Source organism: Emydura macquarii, unplaced genomic scaffold, assembly GCF_026122565.2.
Source record: "Emydura macquarii macquarii isolate MOO-44397 ecotype Brisbane River unplaced genomic scaffold, CSIRO-AGI_Emac_v2 contig_3044, whole genome shotgun sequence".
NCBI lineage: Eukaryota > Metazoa > Chordata > Testudines > Chelidae > Emydura > Emydura macquarii.
In genome coordinates, this window is record NW_027133181.1 from 4156279 (window position 1) to 4183786 (window position 27508).

The 27508-nt window shown below is 41.7% G+C and overlaps 1 protein-coding gene across 3 annotated transcripts in view; it reads right to left on the reverse strand.

Annotated features, from left to right (window-relative positions):
* SCLT1 (sodium channel and clathrin linker 1) overlaps positions 1-27508 on the reverse strand; it is a 130895-nt gene that overhangs the window by 80645 nt on the left and 22742 nt on the right. For all 3 annotated transcript variants that reach the window (XM_067530237.1, XM_067530238.1, XM_067530236.1), the window contains exons 10-14: positions 26208-26278; positions 20562-20652; positions 20315-20406; positions 18057-18234; positions 14732-14830 (exon numbers count right to left, since the gene is read on the reverse strand). In XM_067530237.1, the coding sequence (XP_067386338.1) occupies positions 14732-14830; positions 18057-18234; positions 20315-20406; positions 20562-20652; positions 26208-26278 (531 nt within the window). The remainder of the gene's footprint in view (positions 1-14731; positions 14831-18056; positions 18235-20314; positions 20407-20561; positions 20653-26207; positions 26279-27508) is intronic.

A 27508-nucleotide genomic window follows, 5' to 3' on the forward strand; every position in this document is an offset into this window, starting at 1 on the left:
AGGGTTCTCCCCTGGACTGTCCTCCAAAGCACTGCTGCTGTGATGGCCTGAAGTGCCTTCTTGATGAGGATGGGGTATAAAGGCCCAAAGATTGCAACATAGCCCTAGAGTCCTTTACACCATGCAGCCTTGAGTCAGTTTGGTCTGCAAACAGAGTGGCGCCATCGAACGGGAGAAACTGGATGGAGTGCTGCAGCTCCGTCAAGAGACCAGATGACTGGAGCCACAAGGCTCTTCTCACAGACACTGCTGAGGCCATCACCCGTGCAACCACATCTGAAGCCACCTGTAGCAAGGCCCTGGCCACAGTCCTACCCTCCTCCAGGATGGCCTTGAACTTCTGCTTTGAGGGCTGGAGGAGGGAATCGGAGAACTTCTCAAGCAAATGCCATATGTTAAGGTGGTATCGCCCCAGCAATGCCTGCTGATTAGCTACCCTTAACTGCAAGCTTGCCGTTGAATAAATTTTACATCCAAATAAGTCCATCTTTTTTGCCTCTTTATTCTTTGGCTCATTTGCCCTTGCCTGTCTTGCTTGTTTGCTGTCGCGACCACCAACGAGCCTGGAGACAGGTGGGTATACAAACATTCAAACCCCCTAGCGGGGGTTCTTCTCTGCCCGCTTGGATGTGGGAGGCAGAGATGCTGGGGTTTACTACAAACCCTTAGCCAGTTTGACCACCCTGTCATGCACAGGGAGGGCCACTCTACAAGGAGCTGCAGATACTAGGACTCCAAAGAGTTCATCCACCAGTTCTTTGAGCTCCTTTATCTTAAGGCCCAAGTTAGCTACTACCCTTCTCAGCAGGTCCTGATGTGCGCTATAACCGTCCAGCGGGGCCTGCAAAAGGCCTGCTACTGCCTCATCCAGGGAGGACAAGGAGGAGGCTGGCAGTTGAGGGGATGTGGACACCTCTACCTGAGAGAAGGTGGCCACCGATGGGCTGCCTGACAACGACTCCTCATGGTCTGAGTCACCACCTACACAGTCAGTGCGCTGCAGTGAAGTCCTTTGAGGAGTGTGGCATTGAAGCTCCCATGGAGGAGAATGGATACAGCACCAGGGGGTGGGGGAACCCCCGGAGTTTCAGTACTGCCAGGTCCCAGATCACTGTCCTTGAGACCATCCCCCCACATGTGGCAACATAGGGGCAGACATGGGTGGTTTCCCTTGGGGGAAGTACCACTTTGTCTCCTGAACTGGAGGAAGAACAATCTGGTGACCACTGGGGTGCCGACCTTGTTTGCTTATCTGACTCCCGGCATCAAAGATCCAGAGCCGGGGCACAGTAACCAGAGCCAGATCATTGTTGATGCCGCGATCTCGTCTTGTCCTTGGGTTTCCTATAAGGACTCACGCGGTCCCCCAGCTCTGGTGCCCTGCTGTGTCGGCAATACCCAGCATTCCGGGCTTGGAGAACTTTGGGACTCCAAAAACTTCTGACACTCAGTGGATCGGTGCCAATGTCCCAGGGACTGGTGCCTATCACTCGGTGACAAGTGGCTCGACCTCGCTCTGTCTTGGTGTGGCTCTGGTGACCATTGATGAGAGCCTGACAAGCGCCTGGAGTTCAGCGAAGGGTGGCCTGTGGATGAGAGCCGGAGCCATTGGGCCAACGCCGGCATCTCCCTGTGAACCCTCGATTGGTGCGTCCGTTCCTCGGTGCACTTCCCTACCCTCCCGCGGCATAGATGGCATCAGCAAGGTCAACAAGCTCCTCATCGCCTGGAATGCCTCAGGTATGGAAGGGACTAATAGGTGGTGCGGCCCTCTGCCGCTCCCTGGAGTCAGTGGCAGTGCGGTAGCCAGACTCGACGCACGTCCAAGTGGAGACCTTTTCCAGGGTAACTCTGGCTTTTTAGCTTTCTTAGCAGGCTTTGGCGCCGGTGAACACTCCCTCTCCGAGCTCGCCTTCTTCTGGTGCTTCTTCAGCACCGGGGATGACAGATGGTGCCGGGGGAGCTCTGACGTCGGTGGAGTGCTTTTCAACGAGGCTGCAGTACTCAGTCCCAAGTCCGAACTCAGCTCCAATGCCAGTCTGAGCGCCGCTTTCATCAGAAGGGCCTTGAGTCTTATATCTCGGTCCTTCTTGGTTCTCGGGCAAAAGCTTTTACAAATCTTGCACTTTGCAGAGAGGTATGCTTCCCCCAAGCACCTCAAACAACTCTGATGCGGGTTGCTCAATGGCATAGGCTTCTTACATGAAGCGCAGAGCTTGAATCCCGGGGACTGGGGCATGCCCTAACCCTGGGAGCTCCCTTAGCTTTGAACCTAACTAATAACAACTTTCTAGAACTCTGAAACTATATACACTGGTACTAAGTAGATAGAAAAACCACTAGGAACACGGAGACTTGTGAAAGCAAGATAATCGTTCCAACACAGTCATGGGCGGTAAGAAGGAACTGAGAGGAGGCCGGCAAAGCCATGTATGCGAGCCGCTGCAGAGGGTGCTAGAGCCGGTCCTACGGGTACCGCTAAGGGAAAAACTTCCGACATCAGTGCATGTGGCATGTACACACACATTCAGAATGGACATGAACAAGCACTTGAAGAACAAAACTTAGGTATGATATTTAACTTTCCTACTAGTGTTGTGCAACTTAAAGTACTGTATGTGTAAGATGGTATTTTTTTTAGACCACCCTCATAGATACTTTTATTCCTCTTGTTCAGTTCCCCTTATATTTTCAAGTGCCAACCAACACAGTATATTATTCTTTATCTTTAATTGGCTTAGCAGACAAGCATTTTTCCCCACAAAGAAACTGCCAGTGTAAATCTTAAGTTCAGTGATTGGATGTGATCATATGCCACTGCAAAAAGCAGTAGTTTCTCTTCTCCAACAAACACACACACAGTCTGTACCTTCCATGGAATGAGCAGCAAGAATGATTAAGTGTCCTTGTACAGTTTGGAGGGGATATGAACATTTTTAGTTTTTCATAAACAAAAGAAAAATATTTAATACATTAGATTCCATTTATTAGCAACCAGTCTTGGTTACCAGCAAAAAAGCTGACATCCAGACATTGCCAATCAGCAGAAGGCAGTTTTATGGGGCTGCAGCCAAGGCAGGAAGCACTGAGACATGCCTTCCCTGGCTGTAGCACTGCAAATCTGTCTGCGGCTGATGGCTGGCATGTCCCGTTGCTTCATCCACAGCCACAGTCGTCCAGCCACAGCCACAGCCCTGTAAACCTGCCTGCAACCTTCAGCCAGGAAGGAAGTGCTGGGACGCAGCAACCCACTGCCAAGGGAGGACGCAGCCCAGAGAGCACAGGGAGAGAGATACCAGGAAGCCTCAGGGGCCCCAGCCCCTCCACTCTCCGTGGAAAGCCCCAGAATCTGGGCTACAGACCCACTCCCTTCTGCTGCCCTACCCACAACCTCTCCTCCCAGCCTACAGTGCAGTGACTCTTGCAGGGGCTTCCCTGTTGAGTGAGGATCTGGGTGCCCCAGCTCATTACCTCCTGTGTGAGCAGTGGATTTGAGCAATGCCCCAGCAGCAAGGAATTTTGTGAGCCAGGGAAGGAAGTGCCAGCTCCCCCAGTGCCCAGGAAGGACACAGCATGGAGAGTGCAGGAAGAGGTACCATGCAGCTTCAGCACTTCCTTTCCTGGCTACATCCCCATAAATTTGTCTGTGATCAATGCCTTTCTTCCCAAACAAAGATGTTAATAAGGAGCATGCCTAATGCCAATATTCGAATCCCATTAATATTAAAGCCCATGGGACAAGTTCGACTCCCAACAAAGTGTCGCTATTAACCGAAAATTGTTAGTGTCAGGATTGCTATTAACTGGCATCTACTATATTATAATTCTTCAAAAAAATGTGAACACAAAAACGGATTAAGTTTTACTTTTAGCTGGTTTTGTGAAAAGGTGGAAGCTCCAGCTTTCACATCCACATCTGTGCACTGAAAAGATGACAAGTGCCTTTCCCACAATGAAATCCTAGGCTACTGAGGTCTACAAAAAGTGATTTTAAGACAAGATATGTGACCCATTTCAGAAACAGCTTTATAACTCTGACTGTTAAAACTGTATCTGCTGCTGCCCCTAGTAGCTCAGTGTTGTCTTAACACTAGCACCTCCCAGCTGGCTTCCCAGACATGGAATCCCAGTATTTCAGCTCCCTCCTTGAGCCACAATTTTTTGTGCCAGTTGTAGATAGCCAATCAAGCAAGATCACGGGCTCCCTGGTCTTAACTAGGTTTGAAGGTTTAGGTAATCTGTATCTGAAATCCTTAGATGCAAGAAGCGTGATGGGGAAAGAAGGAAGATTGGTAAGAGAAAGAAACATGACTTTCCTATGAAGTAGGCCCAACCCGTCACAGAGATTGAATTGAGGCAAGGCTTTATAGTAGGGGATCACAACATGGACTTTGTCATGCCATTGGTAACTTCCAAATTGCATCACTTAAACTTATTGTTCACCTAGACTTGAATTTTCTCTTTATTTTGTGATCTATTTTAATTTAATGTAAGGAAACCTTATATGAATGTGATGCTTGTAAATTGCAACAATAGCTGTTGAGCACATCCAGGAAAAGAAGCCTATATTTTAACTTCAGATGAGGCAGAATCAGAGAATTAATTTTGCATGTATCCAGTAACAGATGAAGGGCATTGCAATTTCCCTGCTGATGACCATGTGAAAAAAGGACTAGCATGAATTAGTGCAAAGATCAGGGAGGGTAAACCATAAGACAAGAGTTTGTAAGGCTTGGTTAAAGTTATCTTATACCAATTTCTGCATCTCATGAGTGCATGTTATGGTACTGGGGCCCTTCGACTAATAACACTTCTCAGTATGCTGTGTAATAGTAGCTGTGTCGGTCCTAGGATATTAGAGAGATAACGTGAGTGAGGCAGTATTTTTTATTGGACCAACTTCTGTTAGTGAGAGAGACAAGCTTTTGAGCCACACAGAGTTCTTTTTCAGGTCTGGGAAAGATACTCTGAGCATCACAGCTAAATGCAAGATGGAACAGATAGTTTAGCATAAGTAGTTAGCATATATCCTAAGGGACTGTTCAAGGCAGAGTGGCTCAATATACCAACTTCTTCAAGGGCTACGTTGAAGAAAAATTTTGGGACAAATGCATCATGAAACCAATGATGTACTTGAGATACTTCCATGATATTTTCACCCTCTGGACAGATCGCTTAAACTTCCTCATAAATTTCCACCGCAAATTCAACAACCATCACCCAGCCATTAAATTCTGTCTGGAACACTCCCACACTAACATCAACTTCCTAGACACTACAACACCTTCAACAATGGAACTCTACAGACAACTATATACAAGAAACCCATGGATCACCACACCTACCTTCATAGATCCACTAACCACCCCAAACACACCAAAAAATCTTCTCTACAGCCAGACACTCTGCTACCACAGAACATGCTCTCAGGAGAAAGTGTGAGATATACACCCTAATACTGTGGTTCTCAACCTCTCCAGGCTACTGTACCTCTTTCAGGAGCCTGATTTGTTTTGTGTACCCCAAGTTTCACCTCACTTAAAAACTACTTGCTTACAAAATTAGACATACAAATACAAAAGTGTCACAGAACGCTATTACTGAAACATTGTTTACTTTCTCATTTTTACCATATAATTATAAAAATAAATTGATTTGAATATAAATATTGTACTTACGTTTCAGTGTATAGTACAGAGGTGGCCAAACCGTGGTTCACGAGCTGCATGTGGCTCTTTTACTGTTAAAATGTTGCTCACAGAGCCCCCCACACCCACTCATTCTCCGCCTACCAGACTTGGGGGGGAGGAGCTTGTGGCTTCTGCCCTGCAGTGGGGTGGTGGGGTTAGGGGCTTCTGCCCAGCAGGGAAGGACGTCTCAGGGCTTCAGCCCCATGGGATGTACCTACCAAAGCTTCAGCAGGAGCAGGGCAGAAGCCCCGAGCGCTGGCAGGCATGCCCCAGATTTCAAACTTCTGAAGATTGTTGTATATGGCTCGGACAGCCTGTAAGTTTGGCCACCCCTTGTGTACTATATAGAGCAGTATAAACAAGTCATTGTCTATATGAAATTTTAGTTTGTTCTGAGTTCACTAGTACTTTTTATGTAGCCTGTTGTAAAATTACGCAAATGTCTAGGGGAGGTTGATGTACTCCCAGAAGACCTCTGTGTACCTCTGGTTAAGAAGCTCTGCCATAATGAACTCAAAATCACCTTAACCAAACAAGGACACTCCACCAGACAAATAGATCGCATCATGGAACAGACCACCCAAATACCCTGGGAACTTGCTTCAATACAGAAATAAAACCCCCTCTGACTGCACACCCCTCGTTGTCACCTACCGTCCCACAGTGGAACCCATATAGGATATCATCAAACAGCTACAAGTCATACTCGATGGGGACCCCACCCTGAAATAAATCTTTCCTGAACCACCACTTCTGGTCTTCAAACAACCCCCAAACTCTCCAAGGTCATCATCAAAAACAAGCTCCCCACAGACCAGGACACACCAACTCAAAGTGGCACCAGACCCTGCCAGAACAACAGATGCAATAGCTGCAGATACTGCTCTCCACTGTTACAATGATTAACACCTCCCACCACACCTTTCGAGATCCGTGGGTCCTACGTATATCTAGCGCAGCATGTGGCCTCATCCACTAAATGCAGTGCACTAAATGCCCCAAAAACAACTCCTCAGGTGAATCCAGACAATCAGTAAGTTTTTGAATGAACTCACACAGAAAAATGATAAAAGACAAAAAAAAACCCTATCACTTGTAGGTGAACACTTTTCACAAAGCAATCACTCTATATCTGACCATTCAGTCCTCACCCTCAAAGGAAATCTGCACATCACTTTCAAAAAACAAGCCTGGGAGCTTGAATCCATAACTCTGGTAGACATTAAAAATCATGGACGGAACAGAGACACTGGATTTATGATTTATTACAACAATCTATAACTAAGGTTAAGATTTTGTCATAGTTATTTTTAGTAAAAGTGAAGGAGAGGTTATGGGCTATAAACAAAAATTCATGGAAGCCGTAACTTCGCCCTGACTTTTACTAAAAATAACTATTGTCGAAGAACCCAAACTCAGGGATCCTTACTTACACGTCCGTTGCCCAGCAGATAGTCCAAATTAACTAGACAACAGATTAGCAAAGTCAAAAGTTTATTTACGTAAAGAAGGTGGTCCCTATATGCTAGGGGTGACTCTTAACATTCAATTCTAAAAGCTTTTATAGCCTTACACAAACATGTCTTTTTACGTCACAATTTCCATGGCATTACATACTAAAAAAACTGCTTATCTAGGAATTTTTTGCTCAGTATTTTCAACTTTCCCTATCTAAGTTGCAAGGTCTTTCTCTGCATTCCATCCCTGCTGGCACCCAGGCTCTATAACTATCTTGTTAACCCTTTACATTCTAAGATTTAAACATCTGCTAGAAAGGCACTTTCAATCTCAGGCTTTTGAAGCCATTGCTACAGACCAGTTGTCTTAAGAAACAGAGACTCCATCTTCTTTTCCTTTCACACTATCTATGACTAAATGGGGCTGACTGGGGTTGGGGGTGGGGTTGGATGAGAGCAGCGGGATGGGGTGGGGCAGGGTAATCCGACCCACCTGCCTTCAGAGGCTGGGAGCTGAGGGCTAGGACTAGGAGTTCTGGGTCTGTGGGTCCCCCACCACCCTGTGGGTCCCATGGCTGCGAGCTGCAGGGGGGCCCTGCCACCCGGGGTGGCAGCTGAAAGGCTCGGTGCTCCAGAGTCCCCCATGCCTCCTGCGGCTCTGAGCTCAAAGGGTCACCCACAGTGGTCAATCAGGGCTCTGTGGGAGGGATCGGGGCTCCAGGGGCCCCCACACCATCCACGATGGTGGATCAGAGCTCCGGGGAGCCCTGCCACCCACAGCGGCTGGGACCTGCAGGGAGCTCAGGGATCCCCCCTCACTGAGGCTTGGAGCTCTGAGTCCTTCACGGGGACATAATACTTTTTGTCTGCAGGTTTGTAAGTTGGGGCCATTGAGGCTGGAGTTTGCCACACCATCATCATGGCTGTGTCTAAGATAGACTCATTGATTGGTGATTTTGGACGTGGCTGATGCGTGAAGGATGTTGATTAACTGATGGTGTGCATCTTTAATCTCCTCTAAAGGTATGAGGAGGGTCTTTGCCACTTTTTGCCAGCTCCTGGAATAGGCAGAAGTAATCTGCCATGGATGGTGGTGACAGCATGACCGTTTCATCCAGGGATGAGAGGATATGGCCTTGGGTTTGTCCTCTTCCACTGTATCCCCCTCTTGGGGTTCAGAGGCCCACAATGCTGCAACTGAGGGAGCATGTCTGGGAAGTTCGAATGATGTTCAGTAACCCAAAGGCAGGCTGTCGGTGCCCTGCCCAGGGTCCCAGTATGGCCACTGTGGTGGCAAAGGGCTTGGCGGAGGTGTTCATGGATGACCATACCAAGATGGTGCTGGTGCCATCTGGTGGTACATTCCTGGACCCTGTCGATATTGGGTCCCATCTGGAGCCTGGAAAGAGTATACGGAAGCCTAACCCAGATCACTTTCTGATCCCTCACTCGACATTGTTAGGGCATGGTATGGTTGTGGGGAAATACCCCTTGGTTGGCTGTGGCTCAGTTCCATGACCTTGATACTGACATGTGGAGAGCAGGGGTCTTCTAGGACTGCCTGCTTGTTGGTTTGATGGGATTCTGCTGGTACCGAACATCCCAGTGGTGGTGATGGTGCTGGACCACTTTGGTGCCAAAGTGGGCCGATGTTGCTGGTGGTACTGACACTGGCTTGGGTACAAGAAGCATCTTAGGGTGTTTGCCCTTGTTTGTGTACCGTAGCTTCGGAGCCCGTGCCCAAAGGGTCTATGGTCTATCAGCGGTACCCGATGACGACGGTCAACGTGAGGCATGGGTACCAAATGATCGCTGTGCTGGTGCTGTACTGTATGAAGGCTGCCAAGCAAGATGGAGATCACTTTCTGCTATCCCTGGGCTCGCTGAGGGGACTTCCCACTCTATTCTTCAGCCTGTTATCCTTTGAAGTCAAAGGTGGAGGGGAAGACTCACGCTTGCTGGAGAGCTGTAGTCGGAAAGCTGCCTTCATGAAGATGATTTTCTGGCAGAACTCTCTGTCTTTGCAGGATCTCAGCTGCAGCATTGCAACTGGAAACACTTTTATTGGTTGTGGCCCTTGCACATGCACAAATGCACTGGGAATGTTTGTCCACGAATGGGATCACCTTGCTGCAAGTACGACCCTTGTCCAGTGGGGTGTCCCCCTCACCAGGATCGACACAAGAACGAAGCATTTTGCTTCTTTTTTGGGGGTCGGAGGCACAGCCAAATAAAAGTCAAAGACTAAAAGGTTTGTAAAAACCAAAAATTAGCAGTTGAAGAGGAGTTAACGATTCATTAACAGATGGCTAAATGCTCCATCTCTAGCCAGAGGTGGTTGAGAAAGAACTGAGGATGGTTAGCCCGTGCACACATGCTAGCTTGCCTCATGGCACAGCACAAGGGAAGACAGTGCATGAGCGGGCCCAACAGACACTGCTACCCAAGTTCTCTGATCAGTAGCACAGGGACACAGACACACCTATGGTGGAGCACCCATAGCGACACTACTCAAAGAAGAAATGTAGCTTTTCACGCAGGCCTATGTGCAAAGCTATATTTTATTAACATAAATATTGTAGTCAAAACTAGGTGTGAAGTAAAAATCATAAATTCTGAAATCATTCCTAAAAGTAGTTGAAGACATTGCTTGTTTGTTCACTTATTTTCTTTAAAAATTGATAGAATTGGTAGTGTCTCAAATATGTATCCAAGATGAATTAAAACATAAAATTGAACCCCCAAGATTCATAGCTGGAAACAACAGTGGTAGACCACAGAGAACAAGAGCAGTATTTATAAGCTTCTTCACAAAAAGGACAACAGGTGAGGAAGTAGTTTTCCAAATATCTGGTAGATATGTTTGGCGTTCTGGCCCAGCTAATGATTACTACATAAGACAGTTGACAAAACCATCTGAAAAAAGGGTTTTCTTCTGATTAGCTCATCAACACTGAATATATATATATATATATATATATAAAAATGAGAGATGGAAAAAAGCCATGGTCAAAATGCCAGGTTTTTTTAAACACGCTTATGTTCTTGAGTGTGCAAGATGGATGTTATTCAAATGTCATTTGTGCAGTCTCCTGCAAAAAAATTATTAAATTTTGTCTTATTGAACACACTAGAAAAAATTAATATATGTTAATTCTTTGCTGCTTTTTATACTCAATCTGAATTTCATTAAAATCCCTGTAGCTATGTAGGATTTTTAATATGCACACTTCTAACTCCATATAAAAATGGAGAAACAGCATGGCACCAAAAGATAGATTTCTTTACAAGATCATATCACAGAACTTTTACAGATCGTTCTTAGTGTCGTATGAATGAATGTCAGAACTCAAATTCCAACAGTTACAAATGCAGTCTCACACTCATTCCTTCTTTCTTCTATATATTCAGTACTTGCTTTACCTCATTTACTTTCTTCATTCATTATCTCCCACCCTCTCATCAAAATGCTTCTCCTTTTCCCCTCACACATTTTACCTCTCAGCAGCAGAATGGGAAGCGAGCCCCCTTCCCCTAGACAATAGAAGCTTAATTCCTCCACTGCCTCTTGGCAGCTTACTCCGCTCTCAAGATTTCTACTCATCTAAGTGAGTGTGTTACAGTTATTCAGGGCTTACTAATATTTCAAAATGAAAAGAACAGCTACCTACCCTGCAGCAACTGTGGTTCCTTGAGATGTTGTAGTCTGTGTGGATCCCACTGTAAATGCATGTGCCTCATGCACGTGAAATTTTGTTTTTTAATAACATCTGTTAGGGCTGCACATGTACCCTGTGCCTCCTTATTCTCCCATGCAAGATCATAAAGGACAGAGTGACCAAGACCCTCCCTCAGTACTCTCTCAACTCAAAACCCCAAGTAGTTGTGGACTCTGAAAAGTGGGGATGGAGGGTGGATTGTGGAATCCACACTGATAACAATGTATCAAATAACCACAATTACTGTAGAGTAAATAACCCTTCTTCGAGATGCTGTAGTCAATGTGGATTCCATGGCAGGTGACTGGCAAGCAGTGTCTTCCCTGGATGGTGGGAGTGACAAGTTTCAGCTACACTCAGTCAAACAGATTGCAATACTGCTCTCCTGAACTTGGCTTCTGACCTGGCTGCCTGGCTCTTACTAAGAGCTTAAATGTTTAAAATAAGTCACTGGTTATTCCACATTACAGCCTTGCAGATCTCAGATTGAAACATTGCTTGTGCAAGCAATTCCTGCTGCTTGTGCCCTGGTACAGTGTGCCTTGATGTTTTGGAAAAAAAATAGGTTTGCCTACCATCTGATATCAAGTGGAAATGCACTGTGTGATTCTCTGTGATGAGACGGCTTGGCCAGATATGGCCACAAAGAGATGGAGAGACAGCCTGAAAGGCTTGTTCCTTTCAGGTAATAAAGAAAAGCTCTGGACATATCTAAAGTATGCAGTTTCTTTTCTCATGGCATCAAGTGTGCCATTGGCAACAAAAACAGGTAGAGTAAGGGTTAGTTCAGGTGAAATTCAGAGACCACTTTAGGGATGAACTTGGGATATGGTTTCAGCACCACCTTGTCTTTGTGGAAGGAAGTATAAGATGGTTCAGCCATAAGGGCTTGGAACTCTGACTCTGAGTCGACATGATGGGCTACACGATAGTTTTGATGGGACGGTGAGCACTTCTATAATGGTTCGAAGGCAGAGTCCAGGAGTTTAGAAGGACGACATTAAGGTCCCAGGGGAGGGCAAGTATGAAGGAGACTCTTGAGAAATTTCGATACCTTTGAATGTGAGAAGACAGAGTACAAAAGTATTGAAGTGTGACATACCAATATTGTCACCAAGTGAAACTTGATGGAGTATTTAATGCTAGCCCCACATGCTTCTGGAGAAGCATAGCCAAGGATCTTCAATTACTGGGGCCTCCACTAGGTTGACACTGCTTTGAGCTACCCACACAGGGTAGGTCTACTCTGGATAAATAAATAAATAAATAAATAAAAATGAAAACAACCACGGATCTACAGACTTGGGCTTGCGCTATAGTGCTAAAAATAGCTGTGTAGATGCTCCCAATTGGGGTGGAGCTTAGACTCTGAGACCCACCCCTTTGCCAGGTTTAAGAGCCTGAACAGGAATGTCCACACAGCTGTCTTTCATGCCATAGCATAAGCACTGAATGCCCAATTCTGTAGACCTGAGCTCTGAGACATGCTGCCACAGGTGATTTTTTTTTCCTTTTTGAAGTGCTGATGTACCCATGGAAAAATCTTTTCCACTTCACGAAGTCTTACTCATAGAAGGCTTCCTGCTTTGTATGAGAATCTCTTAAACCTATAGCAAGCAGTCTCTGTCAGTAGTGGCAAGTCCTCAATTGTGACTTTTACCCTCTCATGGGATGCCCTGTGTCTGAATCCTTGATGAATGGCCATTGTTATGGTGGCAGTCACACACCTGGTCGCTGCATAAGAGGTGCCCATCACGACTTGCAGGGCTGTCTTGATGATAGTTGACCTTGCTTTCTCTGCTGTCATGTAGGATCTTTGTCTGAAAGCGTGTCACTCTATCCCATGTTAGAAGTGATATTTGGTCAGTAAGGTATGGAAGTAAGTTACTCATAGCTGTAGCAGAGCTGATGCATACAATTTCCTCCCAAAAATGTTAAGGCTTTTGGGGTCCTTGTAAGTCCTCTTACTCTAATTTATTTTTGGTCTCATTTACACTACTAAGAAGCCTGGACTGGGGAAGCGTAGTAGTACTCAAATCCCACCCCTTCTTGACTCATTTTGCAGGGGGTGTTATCATGGGCAGTGTCTTACCCTGGGCACTGGGAGAGTTAAGTAGACCTTTCTTTATGGGGAGGAAGATTCTGGCTGGACCAGAAGCTGATAAGATGTCAAATAGCTTGTAGGATTCCTCTGATACGGCCGATGTCTTGATCTCCAGAGTCTCAGTAATTAACACAAGGAGCTCCTGCAACACTTCAAAGTCACCCGGTCCTGAGGATACTGCTTCATTGGGTAATAAAGATGAAAAGTCCTTTGGCAGTGAAAAGAGGGCATTTAGTGCCACTCTGTTCCTGGATCACTCTTCCTGGTAGGCTGGTATAAATGGTCTTGGCTAGGAATGCTTGGGGGGAGAAGGGCAAATGACAGCATCATCTTTCTCGAGGGCTGGCAATCTGCTTCTCAATGCTTGAAATGATAAGCCCCAGTACCCCTAAGAGGGACATGAAGACATGCTTTAGGAATACAGCAAGCTTGGTGAATATTTGTTAGTCCAGTGCCATTCCTGAAGAGCTGATGGCAGCTGAGCCAGTAGGTCTGTCAGCAGTGTTGAACAATAACCTCACAGAATAGGGTTCCCTACTGGAAGAGAGGGAGAACATACACCTCAGTAATGCTGAGGAGAAATAGATCTCCTTCCGAGATGGTGCCAAAAGCATATGGTGCTCTCAAGTACCAGAGTTTGTATCAGTGCCAGTAGATGTATTAGTACAGATGATGGCCTTGGTGCTCCTCTAGGCTCATCCTCTGCACTGGGCACCAAGTCAGTGGGTGAGTTGTTGGAGTCAGGGTTGGTGCCAAAGGATTCTGCTATACCAGAGGTTACTACTTCTCCCCAATCCTTGATAATGTTTGGGGCTTGATGGATTTATTTTATTATGTCATTATAGGACACTGAGCTCTGCCTTGAGTATGCTTTTGTGTTTGAAGTGGCCAGACTTTGACTTCAGAGGTGTGGGTGCTGGCTCTTATCTTGGCACTGTCTTCGTCTTCTCTATGCTAGTCTCCAATGTTGCTTGTTTATTAGATAGAACACTGAATGAAGCTGGCTTGTCTGCCAGCAGCACCCTGGAGCTCGCATCCTCATTGTCTAATGAGATCTTCATAACTGTCCCAGAAGAAGGAGCTTTAGCCTTGCATCCTGTGACTTAACTGTCCTCACAGAGAATGATAAGCAGACTCATCATCTGCTCTGTACATGAGATTCCCTTAAACAGAAGACACAGTTGATGTGTCCATCATTCAGGAGGATTAGTCCGCTGCAGGATTGACAGGTCTTAAACCTGCAGGTTTTGAGTCCACCATGTTAATGAGCCCTATATAGAGATGTCTATACATGGGAGTAAGAAGGGGTGGTCTAGTGGTAGAGTTCTGTTCAGATGGATGGAGACAGTTCATTGTAGTCAACAGAGAAGATAAGAAATCGCTCTGATGATTTTCTTGAACACTTGTAGAAGTTTAGTCTGAGCTAAGAATTAGTAGGTTGGACACTCACCAGGTTCTGTCTCACTGCCACAGGCAGTAAGAGGGAACTGAGAATTCAGCTGCACCACCCTGTATGCTCTCACATGGAACACTACAATTCAAAAATCTAATCTCAAACACACAAGGTGGCCATGTGCACCTACACTGGATCCACATTGACACATACTCAATGAAGAACAGACTGGATACATTGCTGAAATAATCCTAAACTTGCTATACAGTGTTTTAATAAGTAAATATAAAAACTGTTTATTCAAATTACACTAATGCAACTAGCACTGGAAATAATGCAGAAGACAGAGCTGTAGGAGCATAACATACTTCCTTTCTAGTTCTTGCAGCAGCATCTTGTACAAGCTGGGAAATTGCTTCTTTCATATTTTCTATCTCCCCTTCCTTTTGCTTCTCTCCAAGCAGTGCCTAGAGAAAACAATTTGAAATACTGTTACAGTGATTACCACTAATAAAAACAGTGTATTTTTAATTAAAAAAATATTTCAGTGATGACCATCTAGTCTTTAATAAATAGAAAAAGAAATGATGGCTTGCAAAATGGCATCAAAATACCTCTGTTCAATAAAAAAAAGTTAGGCAACTGTGTTGCGTTTTTCATTCTATTAGCTGTCTGAACTCAAGCATGTCAAGAAGGCAATAAACTTGGACATGAGAAAGAGTGACTGTCACTTTGCAGCAAATATGCTTTCTCCAAGCCAGTACAATGCAACCAACTGGTATGTGAGGATGTCCTCTTGGATAAAATCTCAGCACAACGAACTCTTGGATGTTGGTCACTGAAATGTTATAAGGAAGAAAAATGGTGGAACTCATATGAAGAGGTAAGAAGATTCTCAGAAGCTTTTAATTGGGGCTAGGGACAATGAGGAATAACATGCTCAGAATACAAGAAACAAGTTTTCTGCGACAGTCTTCCCATCTGATAAAGAGAATCCTCCTAAGGCAGCAATTAAGATCATGGCCACGATTCCCAGTACTTAAATATATATCTATAAACAGAATAGCTTTCAAATCTTTAGGCTCCAGCATTCTGCTCAGTTTCCTGCCTTTCTTTTGCTGTTTCCATTTATTTCAATCCTTGTACTTCCATTTTCCCTGTTAAAATTCTTCACTCTCTTTTTGGATTTCCTTTCCGTAGGTCTCAGCTTCTCTAACTAGATACATTATCTCAAATTCCTCACTTTAGAGTGTGTTAACATGATAGTGGAATGGATGCCTTGTATTATCATGATGAATATGTTCCCACAGTTTCCAGTCAACAATCTAACAAGTTGACCATAGAGTTCAAAACAAATAAAGATATTACAAGTACATTTTTAATGCTTCTTCCTTTATTTTTTTTACTTACTCATTCCTGAATAAGCAAAATTCAATAATTTACAATGCACCTTCCATGTTATTACCAATTAGCCAGATTCTACTATAATATAAATCTTTCTACTCTAATTTAAATCTACTACAATTTATAATTTTTGTTCTTGTAATAGGATTGTGCTAACCTGTTACCTGTAAGCAAGCAAGATATTTACCTCTGTATATGTTCAATTAGTGTTTCAAATTAGTATTTAGTAAAGTATTTTTTACTGGACCATTTCTTTCTGGCATAGTACTTCATACGATATCACTGCAAGTAGCATCAAATGCTCTGCTAAAGAAAACCTGAATGAAAAGTGCTGTAGTTGTAGTACTAAAAGACTGATCTTAACATTCTTAAATATCTGTGGTTTTCTATATATTATTAAAGTGTTCTCTTTAATGACACATTTCAAATTGAGCAGCAGAAGAATAATAGTGGTTTCCCTTTTTTAAATATAAAAAAATATTTTATTTTGACCATTTGCTCTTTTCTCCATTGGTTTCCCTACTTCAAGGCTCTAAAGCCAAGAAGTAGATTTTGCTTGCCAGGAAGCGAGGGTTGACAGCTCCAAAGGCTGGAAGGAAATCAGTTCCCTGCTCTCCCTTTTACAGAAGAAAAACAGAACTTGGCTTAGAAGGGGAACTGCAGCAGGTAGGATCAGAGGGTAGAAGAGGTGCTGTGGCTGCTCTGGCCAGGGAGTTGGTGGGCAAAGGATGGAATATGCTGGAAGTAGATGTTTCAGCTAGTGGTCCCCAAATGTGTGTGGAAGAGGGCAGAGTAAATGGGCAGTGTGGGAACTAGAACCTGTTTGGTGGGCAGCAGGAGAAGATGTAGGGAGAAAGGAATAAAACTGTGTCCTTTCACATAATCCATCTCTGACTCCATCCCATTTCTCTCTCACCGACCTGTAATTAACCCTTCCTGCACTCCTTCTCACTTCCTATTTATCTCCAGGAATTCATTCTTTCATTCTTCCATTCAATGGCTCCTCTTCTATGCCTAACAGTTTTTAAGAGTCTTTCAACCAGTCCTCCTCTCTGCCTCCCTCTCATTAAACAGAGAGGCAGCTAGCTACAGCAATAACCCTAGCACTCTTGAGTTTTGCCAAATATTTAGAGCGCCATTCTGGAAGCAGGGCAGCAGGTGGCAAAATCCTTCCTTTGGACATGGCAGCCCTGACTTCCGGGCAGACAGAATCTGGCCCCTACATCACAAAGCTGCTACCAGGAAAGAGGGAAAACACTAAAAATATAGCACTAACTATTGTATCCCCCCCCCAAAGTAAAAACAAAACAAAACAAAAAAAATCCCTCAACAACCACACAACACTATTATTCTGCTGCCCAGGACACTCCTCAATTTGAAAAGGATATTTAGGTTAAAAGGAGAGCTAATCACACAAACTGTTCTACCTGCTTATACTGATTAGAACAAATACCAACTTTTTAAGTTTAAATAATTTATTCCAACAAATTTGAATTAGCTGGGCTTCATTTGCTTCTGGTTACAATCCACTAAATGAGCATTAAAGTAACATCTTGCTAGCAAATGTAAGTCAAACGACTTCTAATTTCCTAAAGGCCTAATTTTTAGAAAAAGTACTAATCACACACCCTCTCAAAAGCAGTTCCCCTAAAGGTGTTTTCAAGTTAAGCACTCAAAAATTGCTGCCTCAGAAATCACTAAATCACTTTTGGAAAATCTTGGCTAGGTTATTTAAACAGGCTAAAGCAGGGGTGGGGAACCTTTTTCCTTCCAAGGGCCATTTTTATATTTATAACTTAATTCGCGGGCCATGCTGCCGATTCCGCCGCCAACTTCCCCCCCGCCGCCGAATTCCCCACCGCCGCCGTGAAACCGCGCCGCCGCCGACTCCTCGTCCCGCCGCCGAATTCACGCCGAATTCCCCGCCATTGCCACTGAATTCCCCCCCGCCGCCAGACCAAATGATTTCATGGGCCTTATTATACAGCCCGCGGGCCGGACCAAATGATTTCGCGGGCCTTATACGGCCCGCGGGCCGGACGTTCCCCACCCCTGGGCTAAAGCTTTGGACAAGTCTACTGCACAAAACCAGGCTTTAGAATAGTTACATCACAGATTCGTCTTTTACACAGTAAAAATAAACTATGTTGCAATAGGACCAGGAGGAATTGTGTTGTAACTGGGTCTCCTTGATTGATTTTTGTCAAGTGAAGAGGCCCTTAGTAACTTCAAGTATTCAGTGATGCAGTATTCAGTTATCCAAGAATGTATCTTGATGTCTTGTCTTACCTGATTTTTTTGTAGGTTAGCTTCTTCTAAGAGTTGCATGCTGTCTCGGACTTTTACTATAGCATCATATTTTTCCTCTTCTAGATCTCCACACTTCGCCTGTAGCTCTCTAGTTTGTTTTTCTAGAGCTGTTCTTTCTGTTCTCAACTGTTCAGCATCTTGGACAGCTGTACATAATCTAGAAAGTCAGAATACTCGGATCTTATTGGCTCAACTATCAACTTGCTAAAACACTTTCATTCCTGCAAACTAGTTGTTTACATGTATAGAGTACAAAATTTATTTGTAAATTATTATGTTTAAGTTCTCTGGCATTCTGATTTTTTTTTGACATGCCCTCCTAATCCTCCATCACTATGTCCCAGAAAAAAACAGAATGAAAGGAGTTAACTTTGAATATTTGGCCTATAAACTGAGAAAGGTACTGCTGTTTAGTGATACCTATACTGGGTTGCAAGCTTATGCTATAACTTACCATTTTAATATCTTTTTAAAAAATTTCTTTTGTTACTTATTACCATAATCTCCCATTTGTGACATCATAATCTTTGCCAGGGCAAATCAGTTTGTTATACCACTACCAAATGGTTCTCACACTAGTTGTTAAACAACAGGAATGGGTAGACCTTAAAGAAACAGTTTTATATAAATGCTTTGCCTATTCCTCTTGGCCTTTTTCCTTTATGTGGCTGAGGGGAGGAGTAAATGGGATATAGCAATAAAAAAATGTACACACACACTCTCTCTCTCTCTCTCTCTCTCTCTCATAAAACATATACATGTTGCAATGCATTTTTACATAAAATGTAACCATTATCTCCTGCACTCCCTCATGCCAATCGTGTTCAAACAATAATACTAGCTAGACCTACTGTAAAACTACAAGCCTTTTCCCAGTGCCAGTGCAATTCTTTGAGTGTGTACACACACAAAGAACTGTATCACCACTGAGAAAGGGTTTGTAGTTTTACACTAGTTCTAAAAAGTCTTACTGCTTGAACATGATGGATGTTGTTAGTTGGCATGAAGGAGAGCAGGAGACTGATAGCCTTTGATGCATGCTCAGGGACATAGCTGGGCTCAGATCAGAAATTAAAGGTGATGGTAATGATGGACCATAATCAACACTTTATGACTACACTTAGCCCAGTTTTTGAAGCAGCCAAGTTACTTATTTTCACATTTACAAGACAAAATATATATGGACATAAAAATATTAACTATGCTTGGCTGGTCACTTCAGGTCCAGTTTCAACCAAATAAAAAGAGACTACCAAGCTTAGTTCATGCAAGTTATCAAAAGCCATTGTAGAGTAGTTCAGATTGTGCAACACTTGAAGGCAGTAAGAGCCTACTGGTATAAGTAGGCCAATGCTCTTGTACTGACCGATTGCTAGATTCTTTAGCTATGGTGATTCTGCTAGTCATACCCATGAAGCAGGTACCAAGAAATGTGAATCTATTTGAAATCATCACCTTAGAAGAGCTTCAATAAGAAACTTAAGCTATCAAGTCATCTGACAAACATTTGTTAAAACAATTGAGTGCAAAATTTTGGGCCAGAATTACTTTATTCAGCCAAGTTATCTCTTTGGCAAAAAGAGGAGGAAAGGAAGAGAAAAGAGATTGTAATGGAAACCCTTAGTCATCCTTAAGTATATTAGCAGGTAATGCTATAATTGAAAGCATATCCTCTTTATTAGGTATTCAAGAAATCTGTATCACTGACATTTACCACTAAAAAAAAGTTGCCTTGCTGTGCTGTTATAGTGTTCTTACTAGTCTCTTGAGTCCCAACCTGATACCTGAAACCAGCTTTTACTTGTCTTAATGTACAAGAAGGCTGTGTGCACCCCAAAGATGGTCAATTCAGGGAAACACTTTCAAACTGATGCTTGGGGCTTTAGTGGTGCCACTCCAGCTAATGTTAATAAATTTGTGCAACTTGGGAGCTAGGCATATAGACTGATAAATCACTGGCAAAACTCCAGCATGAGTAAGATCAAGTTATCTGTAGTCCTTTAGTCTTTACTCAGGTAGAAGAAGAAAGCCAGAAGCTACTCTGAGAGGGTAGAAGAAATAAAGCAGATAAAATATAATGAGTAATCTAAGATAAATATCATCTGCAGGTAAGATATATTTAAAGAACTAGATTACTCAAAATTATAAAACTCAGCCATTTAGAAGGAAACCTCAGCTTTCATGTCACTTATGTAAATACTATCAATCACACTCAATGACATCATTCATCTTTTTACCTTATCTCCAATTGTTTCATGCTAGATTGCAATTGCTGCAAGCGTTTGTCTGATGCTTCCTCTTTCTCCCGAGCAGATACTACATCTTCTTCCTAGAAACCATAGCAATTACTCAGACATTTTCTCTGAACTCTGATTGAGCACTAAAAATGAAATGCACTATACGGAAACAAACAATTTTAAGTTAATGTAAGTTTCATGTTTGCAACAGGATAATCAACTAAAACTTTCAGTTATGCTAAAATACCTTTTGCTCCATCTGGGCTTGAAGGTCCACTAACAATTTGGTCATTTCATCAACCTTAGCAGTTGCTGTTCTCACATCTACTTTGGCTTGCCTTAATATAAAGAAACCAGTCAATTAATTGCATTTAGCTGAATAGGAAAATAAATCAGAACTTATCAGGACTTTATAAGAACAGCTGTGAAGTCCACCATAACAACAAACTTTTCACATATGAACAGCAGAAGCCACCATTGTCTGCTATGTGGAAGAGATTCTGAGGACACCAAACAGGAGGGACATACTCCAGTATACTGCTGAATATAGCTTTGTGGGACTCTATGGCGAAAATTTTACAAAGTGAATTAATGATTTTAGGCACCTCAAATATTTGAGTACTCAACTTGAGACATTTTAAAGGGGCTTGTTTTTCAGAAGGTGGATGCTGAGAACTTTCTGCAAATCAGTCTCCCTGGGTCCTTGTCTCAGCCTCTTTGCACAGCCAGTCCCAGGTCCCACTCCACCCCCATAACCCTGCTTCTTTTCGGTCTCTCCTTCCTAGTGCCAGTCTTTGCTCAATCAGTCCTGCCTACTCACCCTCTTGGCTCTCCAGATTCCTTGTCCTAATCTACTCCCTTCCCTCCCCCCAAGTCTGGCTTTTGTCCCCTCTGCATTTGACTCAATGGCTTCCTATTCCACATTATCTGGGTGCCAACTAATAGAGATAATCTCCCTGCTCTCAATTCCAATGCCTAGCCTCAACCCAGAGCAGCTGGAACCATCCATTACAGGCAAAGTCTGGTTTCTTCTCTGTAGTTTTAAGCTGGGCCATGAGGTGGTGAGGAGAGTTCATAAGGCAAATATAAAAAAAACAGACCCTAAAAGAAATTGAACAATTTAAGATTCAATTTTTTAAAATCCAGCTGTAAACATATTTTCAGAAGTTTATCCTCAGTAGACAAATTCAGATTTTCATCTGGTACTTCAGGTATAAAATCTGAAGATGAGGAAGGACATGTGGTTAAGATACCTCAAAGACATGGAACATGTGGGTAAAATTCCTTGCTTTACCACAGATTTCCTATGTGATTTATAGCAAGTCACTTTATCTCTGTTCCAGTTTCCAATTTGTAAAATGAGGATACTTCTCCTCCTCCTCTATATCTCAGGGCCATTGTGTGGACTGATTAGTTAATGTATGTGAACCAAATGCTGTGATGGATAGATATTATTCTTTTAGTCAAATTTTGAGTTATTAAAATTTACTTTTTAAAATTTCACTAACATTTAAAAACAAAACAAAACAAACAAACGAGAGTCCTGTAGCACTTTAAAGACTAACAAATTTAATTTCTGCAGGCATAAGCTTTTGTGGGCTGTAACCCACTTCGTCAGATGTAAGGAATAGAAATCAGATTGCAGGTGTATATATATATACATATCCAAGTCTAGGGAACAACAATGGGGAAGTAGTTGAGGCCTATTCATAACCATTGATTAGGAGGTGAGAATGTGTCAACAATGACAATTACTTCTTGTAATGAGATAACCACTCCAACTCCCTATTTAGACCCAGTTTGATTGTGTCAAGTTTGCAGATCAGTTCAAGCTCAGCACTTTCTCTTTGAAGTCTGTTTTTTAAGTTTTTTTGTAGAAGTATGGCAACTTTGAAGTCATTTACAGAGTGTCCGGGGATACTGAAGTGCTCTCCTACTGGTTTATGGATGTTTGTATTTTTTATGTCTGATTTGTATCAATTTATTCTTTTGCATAGTGACAGTCCGGTTTGGCCAAAGTACATGACAGAGGGGCATTGCTGGCACATGATGGCATATATTACATTGGTAGATGTGCAGGTGAATAAGCTCTTTATGGTGTGGCTGATGTGGTTAGGACATGTGATGGTGTCACTAGAGTCGATGTGTGGGCAGAGCTGGCAAAGGGGTTTGTTGCAGGGATAGGTTCCTGGGTTAGTGTTCTTCTTGTATGGTGTACGGTTGCTGGTGAATATTTGGGGGGCTGTCTGTGCCATTATGTTACCAGTTTTCTCAATATGATTATAAAATACTTCCTTTATAATATTTGTAAGCATTTGATGCTTACTTTTAAAATAAAAGCATGACCAAATTTAGGCCCTGTATCCCTGAGAAGTCAGTAATCTGATGGTCTAAAACCGGAATGCGGATGGTTGGATGAACTGCTATTTCTTGTGTGAAATGTTTGAGTTGGATTACGATAACTTTATAATACTGCAGGTGATACATCTTTGAAGCATGAATTGATAAGCCACTAATCAGCATTTCTTTCATAAAGCAGCACCTGATAAGAAACAGCATACATATCAGTGGAAAGCAAGACCTTTGCACATCTTACAGAGACAATTTCAGTTTTACAGTATACTGTGCTACTAGCTCTTTGCAAAATTCACACTTTTTGTAGCTGTGAAGTTATGCTTCCCTTCTATTATGCAAATTCTCTACATGAGGACAATAGAACTCTGTCAGATCACTGGTATTTGTAGGACAAAAAGTCAGACAGACAGACTCTGAACTTCATTTGAATGTTGTTCCATATTTTGAACACGGCTGTCTTGCCTGCAAGATAATCATTATCAGTGGGCAGTTTCTGGATGGAGCTTCTGTAGATTATATAGTAAGAAAATATATGCCTTTATTTTTGAAGTCTTGACTAAGTGCAACAACAAATCAATGATTCAAAGGACAGTATAGTACCTATGAGTTGAACAAAAATGCCAAATGATAAATAGCCTCAATTGGTGTAGAATGATTTAAGAATTTGTTCAGCAAGACCAGAAATAATCTTTATCAACATCAACATATACCTAATCTGGGATATTTGCTATAGGTGGAGATTCGCTTATTTCTTTGCAAAGGAGTGAGGAATCCCATTGAAGAAGACTGTGTGAATAACAAAAGTCAAAACTCAGAACATAATAGGTGTTCCTGTCCATTACTAGTAATTGGCAGGAAGAGAATGGCTCTTTTGTTGAGAATAATTGTATTGACCAAAGGCAGTTATAGATGCAATATTATTAAACTAATATTCTCTTCAGCAGTGTTTTGGAAAAAAGCTAAAGTAAAAGACTCAAACAGACTCTCTAAAACATTACTGTTCTACATGTATGAGCCTACACTGCCCTTCAAATTTTCAGACACATAAGTGAATTGTTGACAGTGATGATGTCTTGCTGGTGACAAAGCACTTCCAGGCACTTAATAATAATACATAGCTCTCATATAGTGCTTTTCATCAATTGATAAAAGATTCTTGTGTGTTTTCCCCCAGCAGAATTTCTCAGTCCTCAGTTCAGGACAATAATTTTTCCAATGATCTGAACAAAACACATCGTTACAGATGAATGCTATATAGAGATTCAATGTCTGCAACATCCATTTATCTGATATCTGAAATTAGGCCTATTTTATCCTAATTGCTTCCATACCAACACAATGGAAGAACATATCAATGAGATACTGAACTTTTGCAGTGGAGTGGAGTGCTTTATCAGTGAACACACATAAAGAGAAGCAATGCAATAGGATGTTTTCTTCTCTCCGGTTAAGAAATAAGAAGTATCAAGTCATGAACAGGCAACTGAAGCAAATGCTAGCAATATGCAATTGATGCTAGAGTTGGGCAATTACTAGTTTTTTAAATCAAATAATGTCCAATTTACTAGCTTAATCTTTGGTCACATTCTTAATGATACATAGGGAATTAATTGTTTTCCCTCCAGCCAGCTCCTTTTCAAAAAGCTAAACTATGAAATAGCTTCTGAAGGGAATTCTCATCTAATAAAGATTTTAGAAATACTTACAGTGATCACCTATATAAACTTGCCAATACGGTCTTCAGTAAAGAAGGGCACTTCAGTATTTACAATATCTCCCTAAACTTACCACAGAAAAATAACTTTATTGCAAAAACAGAAGTAATGCTGTTCATTTAAGGCAAGTAACTAGTTTTAAGGGTGGCTAACATCAGTCACTCAAGTTATGCTTCTAACTTGATGTTTGAAGGGGATGTAATCTTCACTGCTACAGTGGAAAGGAAGTTCAGAATCACCCAATCTTGGAAAAGATGACCAATTAAGCCAATAAAGAGTTGTAGCAACTGTTTTGTATCAAGTCACCCAACCTTATTTAATGCATATTACTGTGGATATTGGAAAGCAATAATTACCACAGCTATAATGGGATATCGTGAACTACAGCCACTGCAACAATGGACAATGAACTCTGGACAATATCTAACACTGAAAGTTATACGTAATTAGTACTATACAGGGCCAACATAAAACACACACCCTTTGTGCAATACTGTTTGCATGTTTGTAGGAAAAAATGAAGAATGCATGAATTATTAGCTTTGATTCACTAAATGGTCACATTCCTCAGAAGACAACCCACACCAACATAGGCTTCTGGGCACTACTAGCACAGCCTATGGAAGCAGCACACAAAGTCAGATATGTACTTGAAGAGGCTATTTATTCTGCCTCAGACAGAACTGCTAAACTTTAAATGGGTGTTGTAGAAAGAAAAGTGAAAAACTGTATGGCTATCTTTCCATTTTTGTTGTGAATTTTTCCATAACAAAAGCAGTAAGTCATAAAGGACATGTTGCAAGTTTTTTTTAAAAGGCAATTTAAATACCACAGCCTTGTGATTCTGTTCCAAATATTGTAACCACTAAATCACAGGGTACCAAATAACCTGATCATTAATATTATGCAAAATATTATCTAACACTATGATACTAATATTTTAACAAGCACTGTGCAATACTGCACAAATAAGTTATAGTATGTTAGCAGTGAATTTGTTTCCACACATTTAATTTCATTTCTCCATACATTTATGTAGTTTGTTCAACTAAAATGTTAAACAATACCTATTTCAGGTTTAAGTTTTGATATTTATATCACTTTCCATATTCCAGAATTATTCCATATTACTTACCATATTACCTAAGGAACATAATTAAAGCTTCTATTCCCTTTACGACCTATTAGTGGTGTATGACATACATAAAGCAAACAAGAATTATCCTAGCCAGTGTACTATAAAACTTTAAAGTTGTTCAGAGTATTTTGAATACTTCCATTTTATGAGTTCCAAGAACGCAACATGATTTATTGCCCACACAACTAGTATTTGTGCACATATGTTATGCTAATAAAAATATCTGGCTGGCCTTTAGGGCTTAATTCTGCTAAATGGGAATAAAGAGTGTTCAGCACCTTAACTGAAAGCTAGCTCAAGATTTATCTCTATGTTAAAGCTTATCAACACATGCAGTATTAATATGGGTGACAACAGCAGTGATTTGCTTAACTCTAGATGTAATTAATAATATGTAAATGATGTGAGTTTATGAAGTAGTATCTTCTATTATATATACACATAATATGGTTACTGTATACACTGAGCAAGATTTAAAAATCAGCTGAAAATGTGTTCCACCAGGATCTATTTTTTGTCTAAATTTACAGAGGAACTGTGTTCAGCACCAATTTAACTTTAAGTATTACTAAAAACAATCATCAGTAACAGTTGTTTTGTAATGAAGAAAAAGCCAATGATAAAGCAATGAGTCAGGAAGGAATATAGATAGAAAAGTATATTTAAAAGGGTCTCTGATTTGTACCTCTGTTGTTTGCGTAGTTGTTCTAGTTCTACATTCTGTTCTGTTACTGTTTTCAGAAATTGTTGGTTAGTCTGTAAAATGAAGAAAGATTTGTAACATATTCCTCGTCCTGTTGCAGACTATTTAAATGCAATGTCTTGTTATATGGTGTCTCCTTTATCTGACACTTAGTAAAAGAGTGTTTTCTGTATGTTCACTAATGAAAGCAGGCATTTTATTCATTTATTCTCTTTAATCAATTTATTGTTTATTTTATGTGGGCTTATTCATTAATGCACTTACTCTTTCATCAGGCATCCTATTAAGGTAGACTAATTATTGTGACTAGAGGTACAGAAAATACTATCTTTAAAGAATTGCAAACTTTCAGTTTAAGTGCTCCTCTTAAATTATGGCTTGATCAATTAGAAAACCATCTTTTTGCAGAGACATTTTGCACTAGGTAACTATTAGAACTTGTATACAAAATTTTGGAGCATCATAAAACATTATATGAACATTACTTGAGCTTCAAAAGATTCCTGCTTACAGCCATTTTATACTATTTAATTCGTAGTTTAAAAAGAAGCATCAAACTTATTTTGTGGAAAAAAACAAATCCAACTTTAATTATGGTCTAAGTGTGAAAAAAACACAGTAGTACACCTAATGCCCTCACTCTATAATGGGACTATGACTCATGAACCCCTCAATGCCAACAGAGTTAGAAGAATATTCTAATCCTGGTACGTATGTTCTGGATCACCAAAGAATATCATGTGAGGTCTTAAACAAAAGCCAGGGTCATGCTGGTCATTAATACTATTGTGAAATGTATGTACAAATACTACATTAGGTGCTGCGTATGCATACTGAAAATATGTTTCTAAAGTCTGTTTTAAGACAGAGCTGGCAAAACAGGATTTCTGTCACACGAGAAATTTATTCACCTGTCTAATTGCTGACATGTAAATTAGGCACTGTAAGCCAACACAATGACTGCACATCTACATACCAAGTCAGCAGAGGATGTAAAATCAACACGGAGACAGGAGAATAAACTACTGCAGTAGACTGCAGTACAGACAGTGAACTTTGGGGAATATAAGGAGAAGGCAAGGAAGACATCTCTTTATCCTGCACTAGAAAGTAATCGGGTAGTGTGATCACATTCATGAAAAAAGGATCTCAGCCAGGCTTGGTTGAAATACTGCAAAGGACATTTGAGTGAGATAAACTTCTTTAGACAGAAGATTGGCCTGTTAAGTTTAGTCTCTAGAAATCGCATTATGATTTTGTTTTCTATGTAATTCTTTTGTTTC